Genomic DNA, 17,246 nt, shown 5'->3' with positions numbered 1-17,246 from the left:
TATATAAATAAATTAAAACAATATATTAATTAAAATATTCATAGTATTAATGTACAATTTTATTTATAGCACGTGAAACTTGTATTCTCTTTTGCTTCTCTTACTCTGTTTGATATTTCTATCAAAACAACCACGCATTATAAAATTCTAAATGTTTTTTTTAACCTGATACCATTTCGGTGAAACCTTGATTGTAACAAATAGTAACTTCATCACCATCATTTTTATAAAAAGGTGAGGATTAAAATTAAAAAAATAAAATCTTTAAATTATAATTTAATCAACAAACACATATAATATTATCAGACTAAATATTTTATTTCAAATTCAAACTCGAAATTTTATATTTGTATAAGTTATTTGTCTGTTTCTTTTTTACTTCAAAAAATAATATTTTATAAAAACAAAATTTTTAATAAAAATGATAAACCTATTTTAATAAAACAACATTTAGTTAAAAAAAAAAAATATGTCATGATACGTGGCAACAATTTTTTGTTACATGCAGATTGCACTTTAAACCTTCTTCCCATTGAATGCAATGAGATAGATAGATACACAAGTAGATTTATAAAAACACACACATAGATAAATAATATAATTACGAATATATCCTCCGGGACGTAATAAAAATTTGTAGAGCTTATAATAAAGGTATAATAGAGTTCCTTTGTTTTTCAGTTTAATTTCAGTGTAACAGTGAACCTAGTGAAGTCAACATGAACGCTCTTGTTGCCACCAACCGTAACTTCCTACGTGCCTCTCGAATTCTCGGTTTGGATTCCAAACTTGAGAATAGCCTTCTCATTCCCTTCAGAGAAATCAAAGTATTATTACTATTTTTTTCATTTTTATATTCTTTTTATTTCTCTAATTTCTATGATCAATTAAGTGTTACATTTTTTTTTTGAATTTAATTAAATTTATGGGGTTTTATAATTTATCGTATTTGATCTCGTAGGTTGAATGTACGATCCCGAAAGATGATGGAAGTTTGGTTTCCTATGTTGGTTTCAGAATTCAACATGACAATGCTCGTGGACCTATGAAAGGAGGAATTCGTTATCATCCTGAGGTTCTTTTTCTATTTTTAAAAATGTTCATGAGTTTTGTCAAAGTTTATAGTCAATTTTCATTATTACTAATTGTATTAGTTAATTTCACAAAATTATAGTGTTACGTGATTTTTTTAGAGTTTCAAAGTGTATCTTTTCTTGAAATTACGGTGACACACTTTAATTATGTTCGTTCCAAACATGCACTAAAATTGAAAACTTAGGAAGAAACAATTATTTCATACTTAAATCTTTAAAAAAATTAAAAGTGAGGGAAAATATTTTGAAGTATTGAATTATGCTAACCATGATAACAACCGCATTTACAATATTTGATATTGCAAAAAATTACTTCTGAATGTCCATGATTAGTTGTAATTGAGATGATCGCTTACTTTTATTATTGTGGTGGTATGATACAATCCATAGTAGTATTATGTAACATCACATATTAATGTGATTGTTGGCTTCAATTACAATGATCTCTTATAGCTTTTAATATTGTGGTGATATATTATTATTCTTAGTATTGTGGTCGTGATTACTATATTAGCTGAATTTGAGATTGATTCTTTTTTTTTTTTCCTTTTTTTTTCACAGGAGCAGATTTTAAATCTTTCTATATTAACTGAGTCATAAACTTGTAAAAGCAGTGTTTAATTTTTAACTGCATCAAACATAGTCCTTCTGATTATCATCAAGACTAGCAAGCAGATGATTTATGTTGTAGTTAACTAGTTATGATTATGATGAATCCAAATAATGAACTATTTAGTTTGCTTTTGAGTACTAATATAACGAAGTGTCACATTTTCTGATGCCAGGTTGATCCTGATGAAGTGAATGCTCTAGCACAGCTAATGACATGGAAGACAGCTGTGGTAGATCTTCCCTATGGAGGAGCAAAGGGTGGAATCGGCTGCAACCCGAAGGACCTGAGCCTCAGCGAGCTGGAACGGCTCACGCGTGTTTTCACTCAAAAGATTCATGATCTCATTGGCACTCAGAGAGATGTTCCTGCTCCTGATATGGGAACTAATTCACAGGTACTGATTTCTTCTTACAGAACTTGTATACAGATTCTTCCTTCTAAGTTGTCACTGATTTTTTTCTTCATGTTTTGCAGACAATGGCTTGGATTCTTGACGAGTATTCAAAGTTTCATGGTCATTCACCAGCAGTTGTAACTGGCAAGCCTATTGTAAGTGTATAATACTAGTTATAGAACCCACACAAGGAGCAATTATTTCAATGATACATACCTTTAAAATGATTTATAATAGTTGTGTCTATAGTTACTATAGTAATATTTAATAATATCAAATAAGGGATCATACAAATGTTATATACCAACTGTGGTTGGGTCTAGTGGTTAGTCTCCACAATGCGGCCAACTACGGCTTGTTGTCTAAATTTTGTGACCAATGACTCCTCGAACATGATTGTCTCTTATAGGAGGATACATGTTGATTCACCTAATTTTTTTTGCATAATCATAGTTTTCTTGTGTACGTAATGATTATTTGTCAATCCAAGATTCAAGAATTTGGTTTGAATTTTGAAACATTTTGGCCTGTAGGATCTTGGAGGTTCATTGGGAAGAGAGGCTGCAACAGGAGTAGGAGTGGTTTTTGCAACAGAGGCTTTATTTGCTGAATATGGAAAGTCAATTTCTGACATGACATTTGCCATCCAGGTATTTCTTCACCATCATCATCATGTTGTCAATCGCAGATTGCAGAAAATAGTGTTTTGTTCAAATTATGGTACGCTACAGTGCTATAATATCACTATATATAGTCACTATTTTACAATATTGTACTAAATAGCGTATTTCAAAACAATAACGTTGCTATAGCCGCTATTTGACAACACTAATAGCAATGTCCTACTCTCATCTATATGATTGATTGTGAATATGTTACACATTGTTTAGGGGTTTGGAAATGTGGGCTCTTGGGCTGCAAAGTCAATATTTGAGAGAGGGGGTAAGGTGGTTGCAGTGAGTGATATCAGTGGTGCTATTAAAAACCCAAATGGGATTGATATTGCTGCTCTTCTAAAACACAAGGAAGCCAATGGAAGTTTGAATGATTTCTCAGGAGGAGATGTTATGGATCCAAATGAATTGCTTGTTCATGAATGTGATGTTCTCATCCCATGTGCTTTGGGAGGTGTTCTCAACAAGTATGTTTATCTAAGTCACATTAGTTCATAAACCATCATTTTTTTAATTAAATAAATTGTTGGTGTAACTTCAATTGCATCTATTGTTCTTGAAGGGAAAATGCTAATGATGTGAAAGCAAAATTTATTATAGAAGCTGCAAATCATCCAACTGATCCAGATGCTGATGAGGTAAAGTTGCTTATTGCTCTATTGTAATGTTTAGTAAGAGTATCTTGAAATGCAAGCAACTTAGTATGTTTATACTCCAATAATGCAACTATGTAAGAACTTAAAATGAAACTCACATGTTTTCACTTAAAATTCATTTTTTATTCTTAAGCAACAATTTCTTATGTAAGTAACTGTACTTACATGAGGCTGTCACATGTACATGCTCTGATGATAAAACTCAATAGAAAACATTTCTTAACATCAAGGGACTGTTTACTTTATGAAAATATTTTTTGTTTTTCATTTTTTAAATTTTGTGTTATTTATATTGGTTAATAAATATAGAGGTAAGACTTTTGAAGTGATTTGTTTCTTGCAGATACTGTCTAAGAAAGGAGTGATTATATTACCTGACATTTATGCCAATGCTGGTGGAGTGACAGTAAGTTACTTTGAGTGGGTTCAGGTACTAATGATATCAATGAAAAATAATCCAAAAGCTAAACAACTTTTAGAGAAAAAAGATTTTAAATCTCCCTATATGGCTTCTGCAGAATATTCAAGGATTTATGTGGGATGAAGAGAAAGTGAACCGTGAGCTAAAAAAGTACATGACCAAAGCTTTCTTGAACATAAAGGCAACATGTAAAATTCACAATTGTGACCTGCGAATGGGAGCTTTCACTCTTGGACTCAACCGTGTTGCTCGTGCTACACTTTTGAGGGGTTGGGAAGCTTAGGGAAACACAAGCAACACTACTTGTTATAAATGCATGTTTGGTTTCGTGGTGAGACTAGCAAAATTACGGTGAACCACTGTGATTTTGCATAAGTCAAGTTATCCCCTGTAATTTTTGCGAAATCACGATGGTTCATCGTAATTTTGTCAATTTTACTATAAAACTAAATATGCACTAGATTTATAGCTAGTTTTTTGTTTTGCTATTTATTTATTATCTTAGTTTAGTTTAGTGTTGAGAATAAACATAGTTATATGGAAAACTATCATTCATTTTTTACTGAGATAACATATGATGTTATGTTACAGCTAAATATGTTTCTTTATCTTTCTCAAAGTTTGACATTTTGAACACCTTTTTTTTACTTGCCTTGTATGTTGATTTTGATATCTCATAGTCAAACTCAAAGCTTCATTAGCTAGTTTATGAAAGCAAGTAATACATGTTGGCTAACAAGACAATTAATAATTTGCCTAACTCACCTATCAATTTGTGCCACCCACCGTATATATAAGGTAGATTTTTTGTGCTATCTTCTTATTTCTCTCTCCTTTTTTTATTCTCCAGTTTATTGGTTAATTTTTGTGTTTGTTGTAATTTTTATTTTATTATTTTTAAGAATATATGTCAAATTAATGCTCAAAGTTAGATGTCTACGATGACCTTTCTTAATTATTGTAATATTTATACTGATTAGTTATAGTCCAATATAATATGTGGACAATATAATTTTTAATCTATGAAATTTGGATGTCATAATTTGAACTAACTATAAAGTTGAGGAGGAAAGTGATTACAAATATATGAGTGACAAAGTTTCACACTAATTAGATCATTATATATATGTGAAGGTGTGTTTCTATGTTTTACTTAATTAATCCATGTTATATACCCTTCTCCATTTGGGCTCCCTTGATCGAGCCCAACAGCACCAACCATAAGGAGCGTTGGCCCACAATAATGCAAATAGTATACTATTAGTAACCTTCTAATTTTCTTTTGAAGACATTGACATCCACAATCTCTATAGTTTCTATTAATATCTATTCCACTACCACTAAGTGCAAGCATAAATAGGATCTTAAAGAGGAGAGCAATTACTTGTTGTTTTCATGGCCATACGGATGCAATTATTATTTGAAAAATGATAAAAGAAAGGAATACTAAGGGACACGTTGAATGGAGATAATATATATATATATATATATATATATATATATATATATATATATTTTGAAATTGAAATTAAAATTAATAATAAGTTAAGGGATTACAAAAAAATCCTACACTCAACAAATATTAAATAATCAAGTTGAGGATGAGAAAACTGTAACGTAATCAAATAGAAAGAGATATTATATCCTAGAAATGCAATAAAATCAACACATTCATTGGTATCTAGGTTGACAAGTTGCAGAATTGTCTATCAAATAGGAAGTTTGAAGAGATGTTGATTTCATAAAAAATGCATTAATAAGGTAGAGTTAGTGTGATCTCTGTCTCCACAACATAGTGGACGACTGAAGAATCAACTTCAAATATAACATGAGTAAGAGACAAATCACAAACAATATGAATGTTATCCTTCAAGGTTGTGAGTTCGATTGTCAAGACATTGCTGGTGTTAATTTTGACATAAAAATATTTTGTCATTTTACCAAGATTGTCACATATGATTTCTTCAATAATGTACTGTTGTTCCACTAATAACTAATTAATTTAATTTGGTTGTCATCCATGCATTGGTGGAAACTGAAAAGTGGTGGATCGATTCTATTATAGTATGATAGTATCAATTTTGTCTATATGCACTAAAATGGATATTTAGTGTATCAAATGAATTACTAGGTTGCATAGAGCACGTATATCTTGTTGGCAGTTTCTTAGGGCTCAAAGTGAGGATCTCCCAAATGTACGGATTTAATTAAGAAGCACCTACTCACTCACTCTTACTCATTATTACTCAATGCCTCACTTACACTTGTTTATAGTGCAACCTTTGCCGACATAAAATCTCTTAGCCTTCTGTTTGGATATTATAAAATGATCAAAATAAAATACAAATGTCTAAAGTAGAAAGGAGTAGAGCAAAATAGAATAAAATATTATTTTTATTGTTCGGATAAAATGTAGAAGTTTATCTCATACATCCCAAATTTAAAAGAAAGAAAGTGATAGAACTTCATTGATTACTACTCCATTCTATCACATTCCATCAACTCAAACAAAATCTTATAGTTGAATTATTATTATTAATAATAATAATAATAATAATAATAATAATAATAATAATAATAATAATAATAATAAAGTTAATAAGTACAATAAACACATGTTATAAATTTTGATATAATTTTTTTATTAGATAAAAGCTCTCCTCGTAAAAAATAAGTAAATGATGTGTATATAATGAATAAATTAGTTGATAATGAATTAGTTAATGGCACAAATTTGAAATATTTGATAAAATTAATGTTTGAATATATTAATAAATATAGAATGATATAAAATATATGTTTTAATTATTATTTACATTTTTCCAATTAAACTAATGAGAATAAAAAATGATATGTTATTAAATATAGACTGCGTTTGATAAAATTAGTGATTTCATTAGTTTAGAAATAAAATAACATAAAACAATATTTTTAATTAAAACTAAATCTTATCATTTAATTTTTAAAATAAGTAATTTAAAATTTTAATCAATCTAATATTTTATTTATCTATTTATTTATTTTAAATTAAAATAAATAAATAGATAATTCAATTTAAGATATTAATTACTTTAAAATTTAAATTATAATAAATAAAGTATTTATTAATAGATATAATTTTATTTATTTAGGTAGTTTATTTATTTTAAATTATCGTTTATCAAAATTATTTTTAAATTTTAAATTATATAAATTTGAATTGATTTTATACATAGACAACAAAAAGCTATATTTGGTGATCTCAAATATAAACATAATTTGACTAATTTTATTGTACTTAGTGTTTTAATTTCTACAATAATATTTAATTAGTGTATATTTTATTTTTGAATGATTCATAGAACAAGTTTTAATGAAAGACAATTAAGAAAATACATATTAATTTGTAAAAAATAAACAAACTCAGCTATTTTTCTTAAAAGCTGTGAACTATTTTTGTTGCTTATATATAAAACTAAAGTAAACAATTGATTTGTGGGAGCAATTACCGCAATTTATCATAAACTAATAGATCGACTTGAGTGATTTATTTTAAGTCATAAAATTCAAATACTAAGTTGTAAAACAAAAACTCTCTAGTATTAGTTAAACGGTTAAACAAATTACTACCCCTATTTTTTTATATTAAAACCTCTATAAAATAAAGTGAGATCAAAGAAAAGAAAAATAATAATTATGATGACGGCACTCTATGAATGTCATAGGGAAGTTTATATCTATCTATCTTTTGTAGTGCTTGTATATATGTAACTTAAGAAGATGAAGGTGATTTGATTTTTTCCATAAAAAATAGATGATTTGATTTGTCCTTAACGCGTCCATATAGTTGAACAAAATTAATTAATTAATTAATTAACGAATCACTAAAACCGATGGATTTGCCATGGTGCGTTACAACCAAACGTGTCTGCTAGATATTTAAATGGAATGAAGATTTAATTTGGTACCTTAATATATGAATCTGTCTTTGTTGTTAATCTCTCTATCCATCAAATTCTTCCCCACACTCTCTCTACCGTCTCCATTTTCTATCTCTCTCATTAGCTATATGTTGATCACTTCTCATTATGTTTTCGAAAAATAAGGATAAGGTTCCTAAAAGATTATCCAAATTCAAATATATACAGCTCAACGCTTTTAAAGTTCCCTCGTACTTGAAGAATTATTTTTATATATTATAATTGACTTGTAGGAAAAAAAAATTGACGTTTAAATTAAAAAATAATATCTTCAAATACACCTTTTCAAATATAGGAATATTGAATTTCTTGCATGAATGATATGATAAGTGATATAATACATATACTCTTTTATATTGTTTAAGTTTTTAATTGAATTTAATATATATTTATTATAAAATTCATTTGTAAGGTGAAAATTGTCTAAAATAAGACAAAAATTATTTAAATTGTATCTATGATGGATATTTGATTTTTATCATATTTTTTTCCACTTAATTTTTCTTTTTAAAATTAGTACATGTGAAATAACATAGATCTCAACATTGTCTCAAGCCCATGACAAAGATATCGAGTGTGGACAATAAGATATGTTTATGCTAAGATACCATTTTTATAATTTGCATAATTTGAACTTAATTTTTATTAGAACTTCTAGCCTTGAGTTGAGCAGCAAGTGAATTTCCAAGAAAAATATATCAATAAAAAAAGTTAGGCATTTTGCCACTGCAATAATAAACTGGTTATGTGCACCAAAATAAATAAATAAATAAATTGGTTCAAATATTATATGATGACCCTAGCCCTTGAGGGCCAATCATAGGGTCTACATGTACACATCATCATTCCAATCTCCTTCTATTCCATAGTCCCAAGTGGAAGGAAAAAAATTGGCTACTAATTCAGTATATGGACCTTACTACTTAGGCTTGTTCTATAAATAAGACTCTGCATCTTAATTTGTTTTATATCTCATTAAGCCTTCTCTTGAGCATAGTTAATTCATACATAGCATATCCTAGAATAATTTGTTGCATTTCTCTCCTCTTTGTCCTTGACAATTTGTCATTTAACATAATGGAACTTAATTTCAAGTGTCAATTTGGTCTTGTTTGTGTCATATTGTTCTTACCTGCCCTGTGTACCTCTCAGGACTCTTTTATTTGCTCGAGAGCAACCTATTATGGTAGCCCAGATTGCTATGGAAATCCAAGTATGTGATGCTCCAACAATATATTATATACTTTTTTATTTATATTATATACGCTATGAAGTACAAATACATTCGTCTATTATATTTGATTATACAATAATAGTATCAGACAAATGTGTTGGATATCAAACACATCTTTAATTTAAAATGTTGACACTATATAATTTAATGTTTGTTATTGAATACATTTTTATAATTGATTGTGTTTATATAGAAATATATACTTATCTATTATTATACTTAGGAATATATAAATAATTGTGTCCCCATGTTGATGTTACTTACTAAAGAATGTGCAACCTAGCTAGACATTACACTAGTTTGGCACATTAATTGCATAAAGAATATGATCTTAATGATCAATTAACTATATATATGTTTTAGGGGGAGCTTGTGGCTATGGCGATTATGGACAGACGGTAAACGACGGTAATGTCGCCGGTGTGTCTTGGCTATGGAAGAATGGATCTGGTTGTGGTGCATGCTATCAAGTAACTCTACTTAATTCACTACATTCATTTTTATTTTTTTTTTAACAAATTGATAATTTTATAGTGTATTAGTAACCTTCTTCATATGAATTTTTTTCAAAACATATCTTTTCATATTTCATTTCATATCATTAAGGTCTAAATCTAAAGTTAAAAAAAAATTATCATTAAAACAAAAGTATAATCCCTCTATAATGAAATATAAATAAAAACTTTTTAAAAATTGCAATATCAAATCTAAATTTTAGATAAAATACATTAATTTTTCAAATATTAAATTTTGATTTCAAAGAGAGATTTTAACTAAATGAAAAATCTTAATAGTATCCACTAACAATTGTTTATTTGTGAACTAAAAAAATAATGAATAGGTTAGGTGCAAAATACCACAATTGTGTGATGAGAATGGAGCATATGTTATTGTGACGGATTATGGTGTGGGAGATAGAACAGACTTCATCATGAGTCCACGTGGCTATTCAAAATTGGGGAAAAATGGTGATGCATCTGTTGAACTTTTCAAATATGGTGTGGTTGATGTTGAATACAAAAGGGTTCCTTGCAAATACAATGGCTATAATGTCTTGCTTAAGGTTCATGACCGTAGCAAAAACCCTCACTACTTGGCCATTCTTGTTCTCTATGTTGGTGGAACAAATGATGTCATTGCTGTTCAATTGTGGCAGGTATTACTTACATATATACACCTCTATTATTTCAAATATAAAATTAGAGTTTAATAAATATACTCTTAAATTAATTTGGTATTTATATATTTAATGATTAGTGAAGTGAAATGAGTTATTTGACATAATATATGATTATTATTGAATGTCATTGTAAATATATTTTGTATTGACATTAAATATCCATTTTTCTCATAAAATTAATATAAAAATAGTTTTAAAAGTATCACAACTTCATGATTATCATAATCCTTGACTTAAATATGGTTTTTTTAGTCTGGTAGATATGAGTTTTTTTGGTTGGAACAATCGTTGATTAAATTTACTTAACTATTGGTCGAACTCTGAATTATTAAGATATTTTTCCTTTAAAAAGTGGATGACTAAAAAAATAGAATTATTATTAAAGAATAAGACATCAATAAAGAAAAATTTTGTCTAGTAACTAAAAATTGAAAATGTCTATATTTTTAAGAACATTATATAAGTTTAATGGAGATATACCAACGGTGTATAATGATTTTACATAGACATTCAATAAAAACCTGTGATATTAACACTTTGTATATGTAATTTAAAAATAATTGTCAAATGGTGAATTTGTATAAAAATTAATTTACATTGATAGAACATTGTCCTTTTTCTCAAGTTATATTTAAACCAATTATATTTTCCATGTAGATTATTTTGCTTTGAGAGTTTGTATTATTTAGTTACACATTGCTATAAATTAAATAGGGTTATTGAATTGGTAATGTAACAGGAAGATTGCCAAGAGTGGAGGACAATGCGTAGGGCATTTGGAACAGTGTTTGATGCAGAGAACCCTCCAAGAGGTGAAATCAAGTTGAGGTTCCAAGTGAGTGGTAGTGCTGGACTGTCTTGGGTAGAGTCCAAGAATGTTATCTCTAGTGATTGGCAGGCTGGGGCTGTTTATGACTCAGAAATTCAGTTTGATTAAAAATACAAAAAGCACTTATAGATTACTAGTACTTTATTGTTACTTGTTTGTGTTGTGGCATTCTAAAATTAATGTTCCTATTTACTAGTGGGTGGGTGGAGTGAGTGAGTGCTCTTTGTACTTAACTAAAACTGTGGGATTTATGTGCTTTTCATATGACTCATCACAAACTATATACATAAATCAATAAATAAAAGGTGCCTTTTCTCCTTTGCTTCTTGTGTTTAGCTTCTAATTAATGTCATAAGAGATGCAATGAACCTACTTTTACTCTTGAGAAAGTTTTAGGAGTATATTTACAAGTTACAGCTTCAAACTATAACTTGCTAACATTGTTTTTATAAAAATAAAAAACGAGTTAAAAGTTTTTTATTATGGCATAAACAAGTAAAAGTATATTAACATTCTCTTTGAACACACAAAAATATATCACTTAATATCAAATGCCTAGGATAAGTCAAGCATATGAGTCATCCTCTTCAGCTAATAACCTCGCGTCCACACTTAATCAAAATTCAAAACTAGCTCAACAGACACACAAGTAAAATCTTTGTTTAAAACCTCTGAAAAATATTTTTATTAATTAACCACCTGTTAATGCCTTTTAAATATGTTAGGCCAATTGATCACAATGAAATGTAAACTCTTTGCATCTCATGGTATAAAAATCTTGTTGAAGGCTGCATTTTTTGTTAAGTTGACCGTAACCAGAATGTTAAGATAAGAAAATAAATGTTTGTAGAATTAGCAATGAGTTTGACAAACAGGAAGTGAAGTAAACAGATAACTCTCATTGCAGAAGCAGGGAATAGAGCAAAGGTTCAAATTGGCACAAGGGTTTGACTTTGGATGTGAAACAAAAATTGAAATTTTAAAAAGTTAAGAAACTTAATTATAAAATAAAATAGTTTCGAGTAAAATGTATCCCAAACATGAGCTTTCACACATTCAAATGGCAACATATTTGTCCTTTTCACAAAATTTGGCTCACAGGCCGTTTGCTATTCACTTTTCTCAGAACAATATCAGAATAATCGCAACCAACTATTGACATTAACATGGCTCAAAACTAAATATCATATTTGAGGATATTAGTTTGAAAGACCCATAAAAAACATCGTTCCAATTCCAACACTTAACATGGCAGACCTTAATACAACCTACCAGTACATTCCACGGAACCACAATAGCAATTCTTCTTTTTAATATTGCCGTTAGAATCACGGACTTGATCTATCATATAATTGTAATCGTAAGTCAGCTCTTGCAAGGGAGGAATGTTCTCAGCAGCAAATAACATGATGTGAGGAATCCTGCTGTCATGATGATCGTAAAGGACATTCTGAGCATAAAGATTAGGGGAGCAACTATGATTGACGAATCTCCCCACATTACCAAACTTAGCAGCGTCGATGGTGAAGCCAACATCCTTCACTATTTCACAAGAATGTGACTGCGACTCTGGCATAAGGGTCGAAAGTCCATCCCAAAGAGTATTGTTGCTGTTGTTATTTCCAATATCAAAAAGATACTCGTCATTACCAGTTCTTTGTTCAGCTTCTTTGTCTTCAAGAACCTCTCCTATATATTCACAGATAAAACTTCCTGATGAGATGGAATTTAGGGATCTTACACCCCATCCCCTTGAATTGGTTTTAAAAATTTCGAGTTGCATCTTTATGCCAAGTTGGCTGACTCTGTTATGGCAGGTTAAAGGGCACTTGCATTTAGGCCCACACTCATAAACTAGAGGCTTTGCTTCTACAATAGCCCCATTGTGATTAAATGGGATCTCACCCCCATTTTTAAGTACACAAGAACATTTGTCCAGGTCAGAGCATCCATTGGTACAATTACAGCCTTCTGGACGGACGAGATTGCAACAATCAGGATACATCATACTAGTTATGTATTTAAATGGTGGGGGTTTCTCATCATCTATGATGTTCACAGCACATATGGGAATTCGCTCTACCCCGTAAGAAATATCTTCAACACACAGACCTTCTCTTGTTTTGAACTTTTTAGATTTCTTCACTTCCTTCAAGGCAAGTTCTGGTTGACCTGGGATTCTTCGCAAGCGAAACCTATAAACCAGTTTCCCATGTGGCCCCATATCCTGCCAATGCGACTCAACTAGATACAGTCCATCATAAACATATGTCTTGGATTTTCCATCCATTGATTCAGAACCCCGTATCACCCTAACAGGATTCTTTTCCTCGCTACTGTTTTTCAAAGCAAGATTGCCTCTTTCAAGCTTCTGATCTTCTGGCTCTTTACCAGTGGTCATCACATTTCCACCCTGCCCCGTATAAATCAAAACATCCGAATTATCTAATTCATCAGCATATCCCCCCGACGCAACGATACTAGTTGCAAGGATCTTACCATTGTGCTTCAGATAATCTATACCACCCTGAGTCTGGCGATGAAGGCCAATCATATTAAGCTCCACTCTGTATTGAAACTCATCACCGACTTCGACCCCAGGGACAGGTCCCAAGAGCTGCTTCCCTGTGTTAACATAGTTCCCATTTTCCTTAAGTATCTTTGCGGCTTGTAAATCAATCCTCTTTCTTTCTCGCTCACTTGACTTTGCTTCCACTTCTTGCAAAAGCTTTCTAGAAACAGCTTGGAACAGGCGTAATGTTTGCCTCACTTTATTTCGGGTCACTGAGTCATTCACATGACCACTGAAATCACTATTACCAAGAGGAGGAACAATTACACTAAGTGGTTTTGGGACACTTTTAAAGTCTTTGTTATTTTCATTAGGACCAAGAGAATCCTTCTCCCGTATTACTAATTGACCCATGCCATCAGAAGTAGAATTTCCTTTTTTCTTTTTCAGTGAATTGTGCCCCGAATGATTTGGTACCAGTTTCGTCTTGATAGCAGTTTTAGACCTGTCTATTTGGGCATAAAAATCAACTTTCTTTCGCTTCCTTTCATTTGTACCCTCTATTGATTTAAATTTGGAGCAATCATTATCAGATCTCCAAGGACATTCTGATTTAGACATCAAGCCTAGCACTACTTTCCTGCCTGATGAGACGTTCAGTTTTCCCTCAGGACTTCGGACTTCTGGGTAAACAATATCTAACGCTGATGTTCCCTCAGCCAGTACAATGTCCTTCATTTCCTCTTTAGCCACTGCCTTGGAATTTATGTTAACCTGATGATGATTACGTTTTTCAGGAAGTTTAATGTACTTTTCTCTTGTATCATTCCCTTCAGAATCAGCTTGAACGATGTCAGCAAGCTTTCTCTTGTAACCATGTTCAAGTGGAATGTTATTTTCCAATTCTTTTATGTTGGCGGCTGCAACTTTTTTAAATGGACCGACATCTAAAGCCAAGTCTTGTAGACCCACTCTGTTTTTATTCAAAGAGATCTCCTTTAGACACTCATCCTTACTGAGACGGGGAGCATTGCGTCCACATAAACGAGGAAAGTCTCTGACCGCTGCAATTTTTCTACGAGGAGGATACCTTCTAGTTATAGCCTCCTCAACACAAGCACCAGAACCACCAATGTTGATATTGGACGATGAGGATTTCAAGTCGTCAGACATAGCTACCTCACCGACTGGAGATGATGACTTTGATATATAAGAGAAATCCTGTTTTACAGAGTTTTCTGTTGCAAATTCCATACCCAAAGTTTCCATGCCCACCAATGCCAATTTTGCACGTTCATCATTAGCCAAAGTAGATCCATCCACTAGATGAGATGAAACCACAGGATTTTCATTCTTCAAACTACAGCCTTCAGTTGCAAATTCCGCATCCAAAGCTTCCATGCTCACCGATGCCACTTTTGCATGTCTGTGGTTAACAAAAGTAGGCCCATCCACTTGATGAGATGAGACCACAGGATTTTCCTTTTCCAAGCTAGAGTCTTCAGTTGAAATTTCCATATCCAAAGTTTCCATGCCCACCAATGCCACTTTTGCAGGTCCATTGTTAGCCAAAGTAGTCCCATCCACTTGATGAGATGAGACCACAGGATTTCCCTCCTTCAAACCACAGTCACTTGTTTGGTCAGGAGTCTCTGTCAATAACGAATTATTTTTGAACTCAGAATCTTGAGGATCATTTTCAGCTTCACCCCCGAAATGCTCGCCACTCTTATCCTCAACAATTGTACCATTAACAGAACCAAAGCCACCATTATTTACTATTAAGATTGGACCAACCCCAGAACAAAATGGTCCACATTCTGCTGGAAAATCACGAATTGCAGAAACTTTACGGCGCTTAAACTTGGGCTGAGCAAGGACAGTGGAATCCTCATTTTCCATCAATGGCTTCCGAAATTCTTCTTCAGAATGCCCATTACCGGCTGACATTGCCATTCCTCTTGATGACTCCAAATTCATCTTCTCATCCAAACCCTCATTCCCAACCGAAAAAACATACTTGACAAGGTACTAAACCTTTGCCAATTAATGATCCTGCGCTCTTCATTTTACTGTGCAGAAAACAGGAAAGCATCCAAGGAAACGACTTAATATCAAAGAGCATGAATATAAAGATAAAATTACTAGTTATAACACCTCAAGAAATAAAGACTTAATGTTAGCTAGTCGAAGGCGAAAGAAACCATAAGGCACTAGAGATGGACTTTTAATTCTTTGAGTAGAATGATTGTGCATCAACAATCTCAAATCTGAGTTTCATAATTTATACTGTAGTTTCTAACATAAATAAGATATCTGATTTTCAAATTTTATATGATGCACACATTCATATTGTGCAACCTTTTATATGAAACTAAAGAATAGGAAATGGAATAGATGATTTGATTCCAGAGCACTAATCACACCCCTTAACAGCACACAGTATGATTTTTGTTATACTCGTTACCCAGATTAAGACTATGAACAACCCTAAACATTGTGCAAAGTACCCCACTCCTAAGGTCATATACCACCCAAAATCCATGTAAAATGCACAACATAACTCTGTAGCACCGACACAGCGACACTTATTGAAGGTGTGCCCCAGTGTCCAAAGCATGTCAGTGTCAGACGTTGACACATTGATTACAATTAATTCATTTTCTCAAATTATTACCAGTGTCGGGCACGTGTCTGGTTTCCGTGTTGGTCTCCATGATTCATAGGACACAAATCTACCATCAATAATAAATAAATAAATAATAACCAAAACCTAACATTCGAGTATCATTTGACATTACCCACAAATTTTGAATATGTCTCAAACACTCATCTTATCAGTGGTTCCAAATTTCAAAAATATAAAATACATTTGAATATAAAGTATAAATCTAAACCATCAATTTAGTGTAAGTAAAAAGAAAATAAAACAGAAGAAAAAAGAAAACTAAGTTGGTTTGAGAAGACGATGTAGGGCAAAAGTAAGAAAGTAAAATGATATACAAATATGCAATTAGGGTAAGAAAATATTGAAAATAATAATAGTAGAAAAAGATTTCGGCTACCTTTGTGTGTGACGTGAAATCGGAGGTTGGAAAACGGAAATCGCAAAGTGCGGTTTCAGAACTCCGATAACATCATTGAATGAGTGGTGAGGATTTCGCGATGGGAAGGAATGAAGAGCGGGAAGAGATGAACGAACGAAATAATGAATGGAGAACAAAGTGAGAATCAGAAGAACAGAGAGTCACTGAAAAAATAAGAGATTTTTTGTTTTTCTTTTCCGAAAAGAAAATATGGTAACGTAGCAAACTGTAATGAAATACTACTCTTCTGACATAAATAAAAAAAAATATATAACTATAAGTAAAATTGGTATTTATTTGTAGTTATTATGGGAGGAGAAAGGCAATAATTTTCATGAGAGGGAAAAAGAGAGATAAAATGAGAAAAACTGGAAAAAGTTTACTGAATCGTTCCTCATCTTATATTTAGTATCATTTACTGTATTAAGAAAATTATTCTGTATATCAACCCGTGATAAAATTAGCTTTTTTTACACAATCATAAAATAAATGTTTATTGTAAATCAAAATTTTGATATTAAATACAAGTACGAAATCAATAAGTGGTACACTCAATTTTTACTAATATTATTAAATAATAATAAATATGAATCT

General features: G+C 31.2%; 3 protein-coding genes across 3 annotated transcripts; 2 read left to right on the top strand and 1 right to left on the bottom strand.

The window, feature by feature from the left end:
- Window positions 1-632: 632 nt before the first annotated feature.
- Window positions 633-4,490, top strand: LOC101490229 (glutamate dehydrogenase 2). The gene is made up of 9 exons (XM_004511682.4): window positions 633-827; window positions 962-1,075; window positions 1,880-2,101; window positions 2,182-2,256; window positions 2,635-2,751; window positions 2,992-3,242; window positions 3,338-3,413; window positions 3,775-3,861; window positions 3,950-4,490. Exons 1-9 carry the CDS (start codon window positions 720-722, stop codon window positions 4,133-4,135), a joined length of 1,236 nt encoding a protein of 411 aa, XP_004511739.1. The 5' UTR covers window positions 633-719; the 3' UTR covers window positions 4,136-4,490.
- Window positions 4,491-8,741: 4,251 nt separating this feature from the next.
- Window positions 8,742-11,375, top strand: LOC101489892 (expansin-like B1). The gene is made up of 4 exons (XM_004511681.4): window positions 8,742-9,024; window positions 9,409-9,515; window positions 9,887-10,201; window positions 10,965-11,375. The coding sequence occupies exons 1-4, from the start codon at window positions 8,889-8,891 to the stop codon at window positions 11,160-11,162; spliced, it is 756 nt and encodes a 251-aa protein (XP_004511738.1). The 5' UTR covers window positions 8,742-8,888; the 3' UTR covers window positions 11,163-11,375.
- A 750-nt stretch (window positions 11,376-12,125) lies between these two features.
- On the bottom strand, window positions 12,126-16,898 carry LOC101489576 (histone-lysine N-methyltransferase, H3 lysine-9 specific SUVH3). Its single transcript, XM_004511680.4, has 2 exons — window positions 16,632-16,898; window positions 12,126-15,638 (listed from the first exon to the last, which is right to left on the bottom strand). Exon 2 carries the CDS (start codon window positions 15,544-15,546, stop codon window positions 12,313-12,315), a length of 3,234 nt encoding a protein of 1,077 aa, XP_004511737.1. The 5' UTR covers window positions 15,547-15,638; window positions 16,632-16,898; the 3' UTR covers window positions 12,126-12,312.
- Window positions 16,899-17,246: the final 348 nt, after the last annotated feature.

The sequence above is a fragment of the Cicer arietinum genome, chromosome 8 (genome assembly GCF_000331145.2).
Source record: "Cicer arietinum cultivar CDC Frontier isolate Library 1 chromosome 8, Cicar.CDCFrontier_v2.0, whole genome shotgun sequence".
Taxonomy (NCBI): Eukaryota; Viridiplantae; Streptophyta; class Magnoliopsida; order Fabales; family Fabaceae; genus Cicer; species Cicer arietinum.
This window is presented reverse-complemented; position numbering and strand designations above follow the sequence as displayed.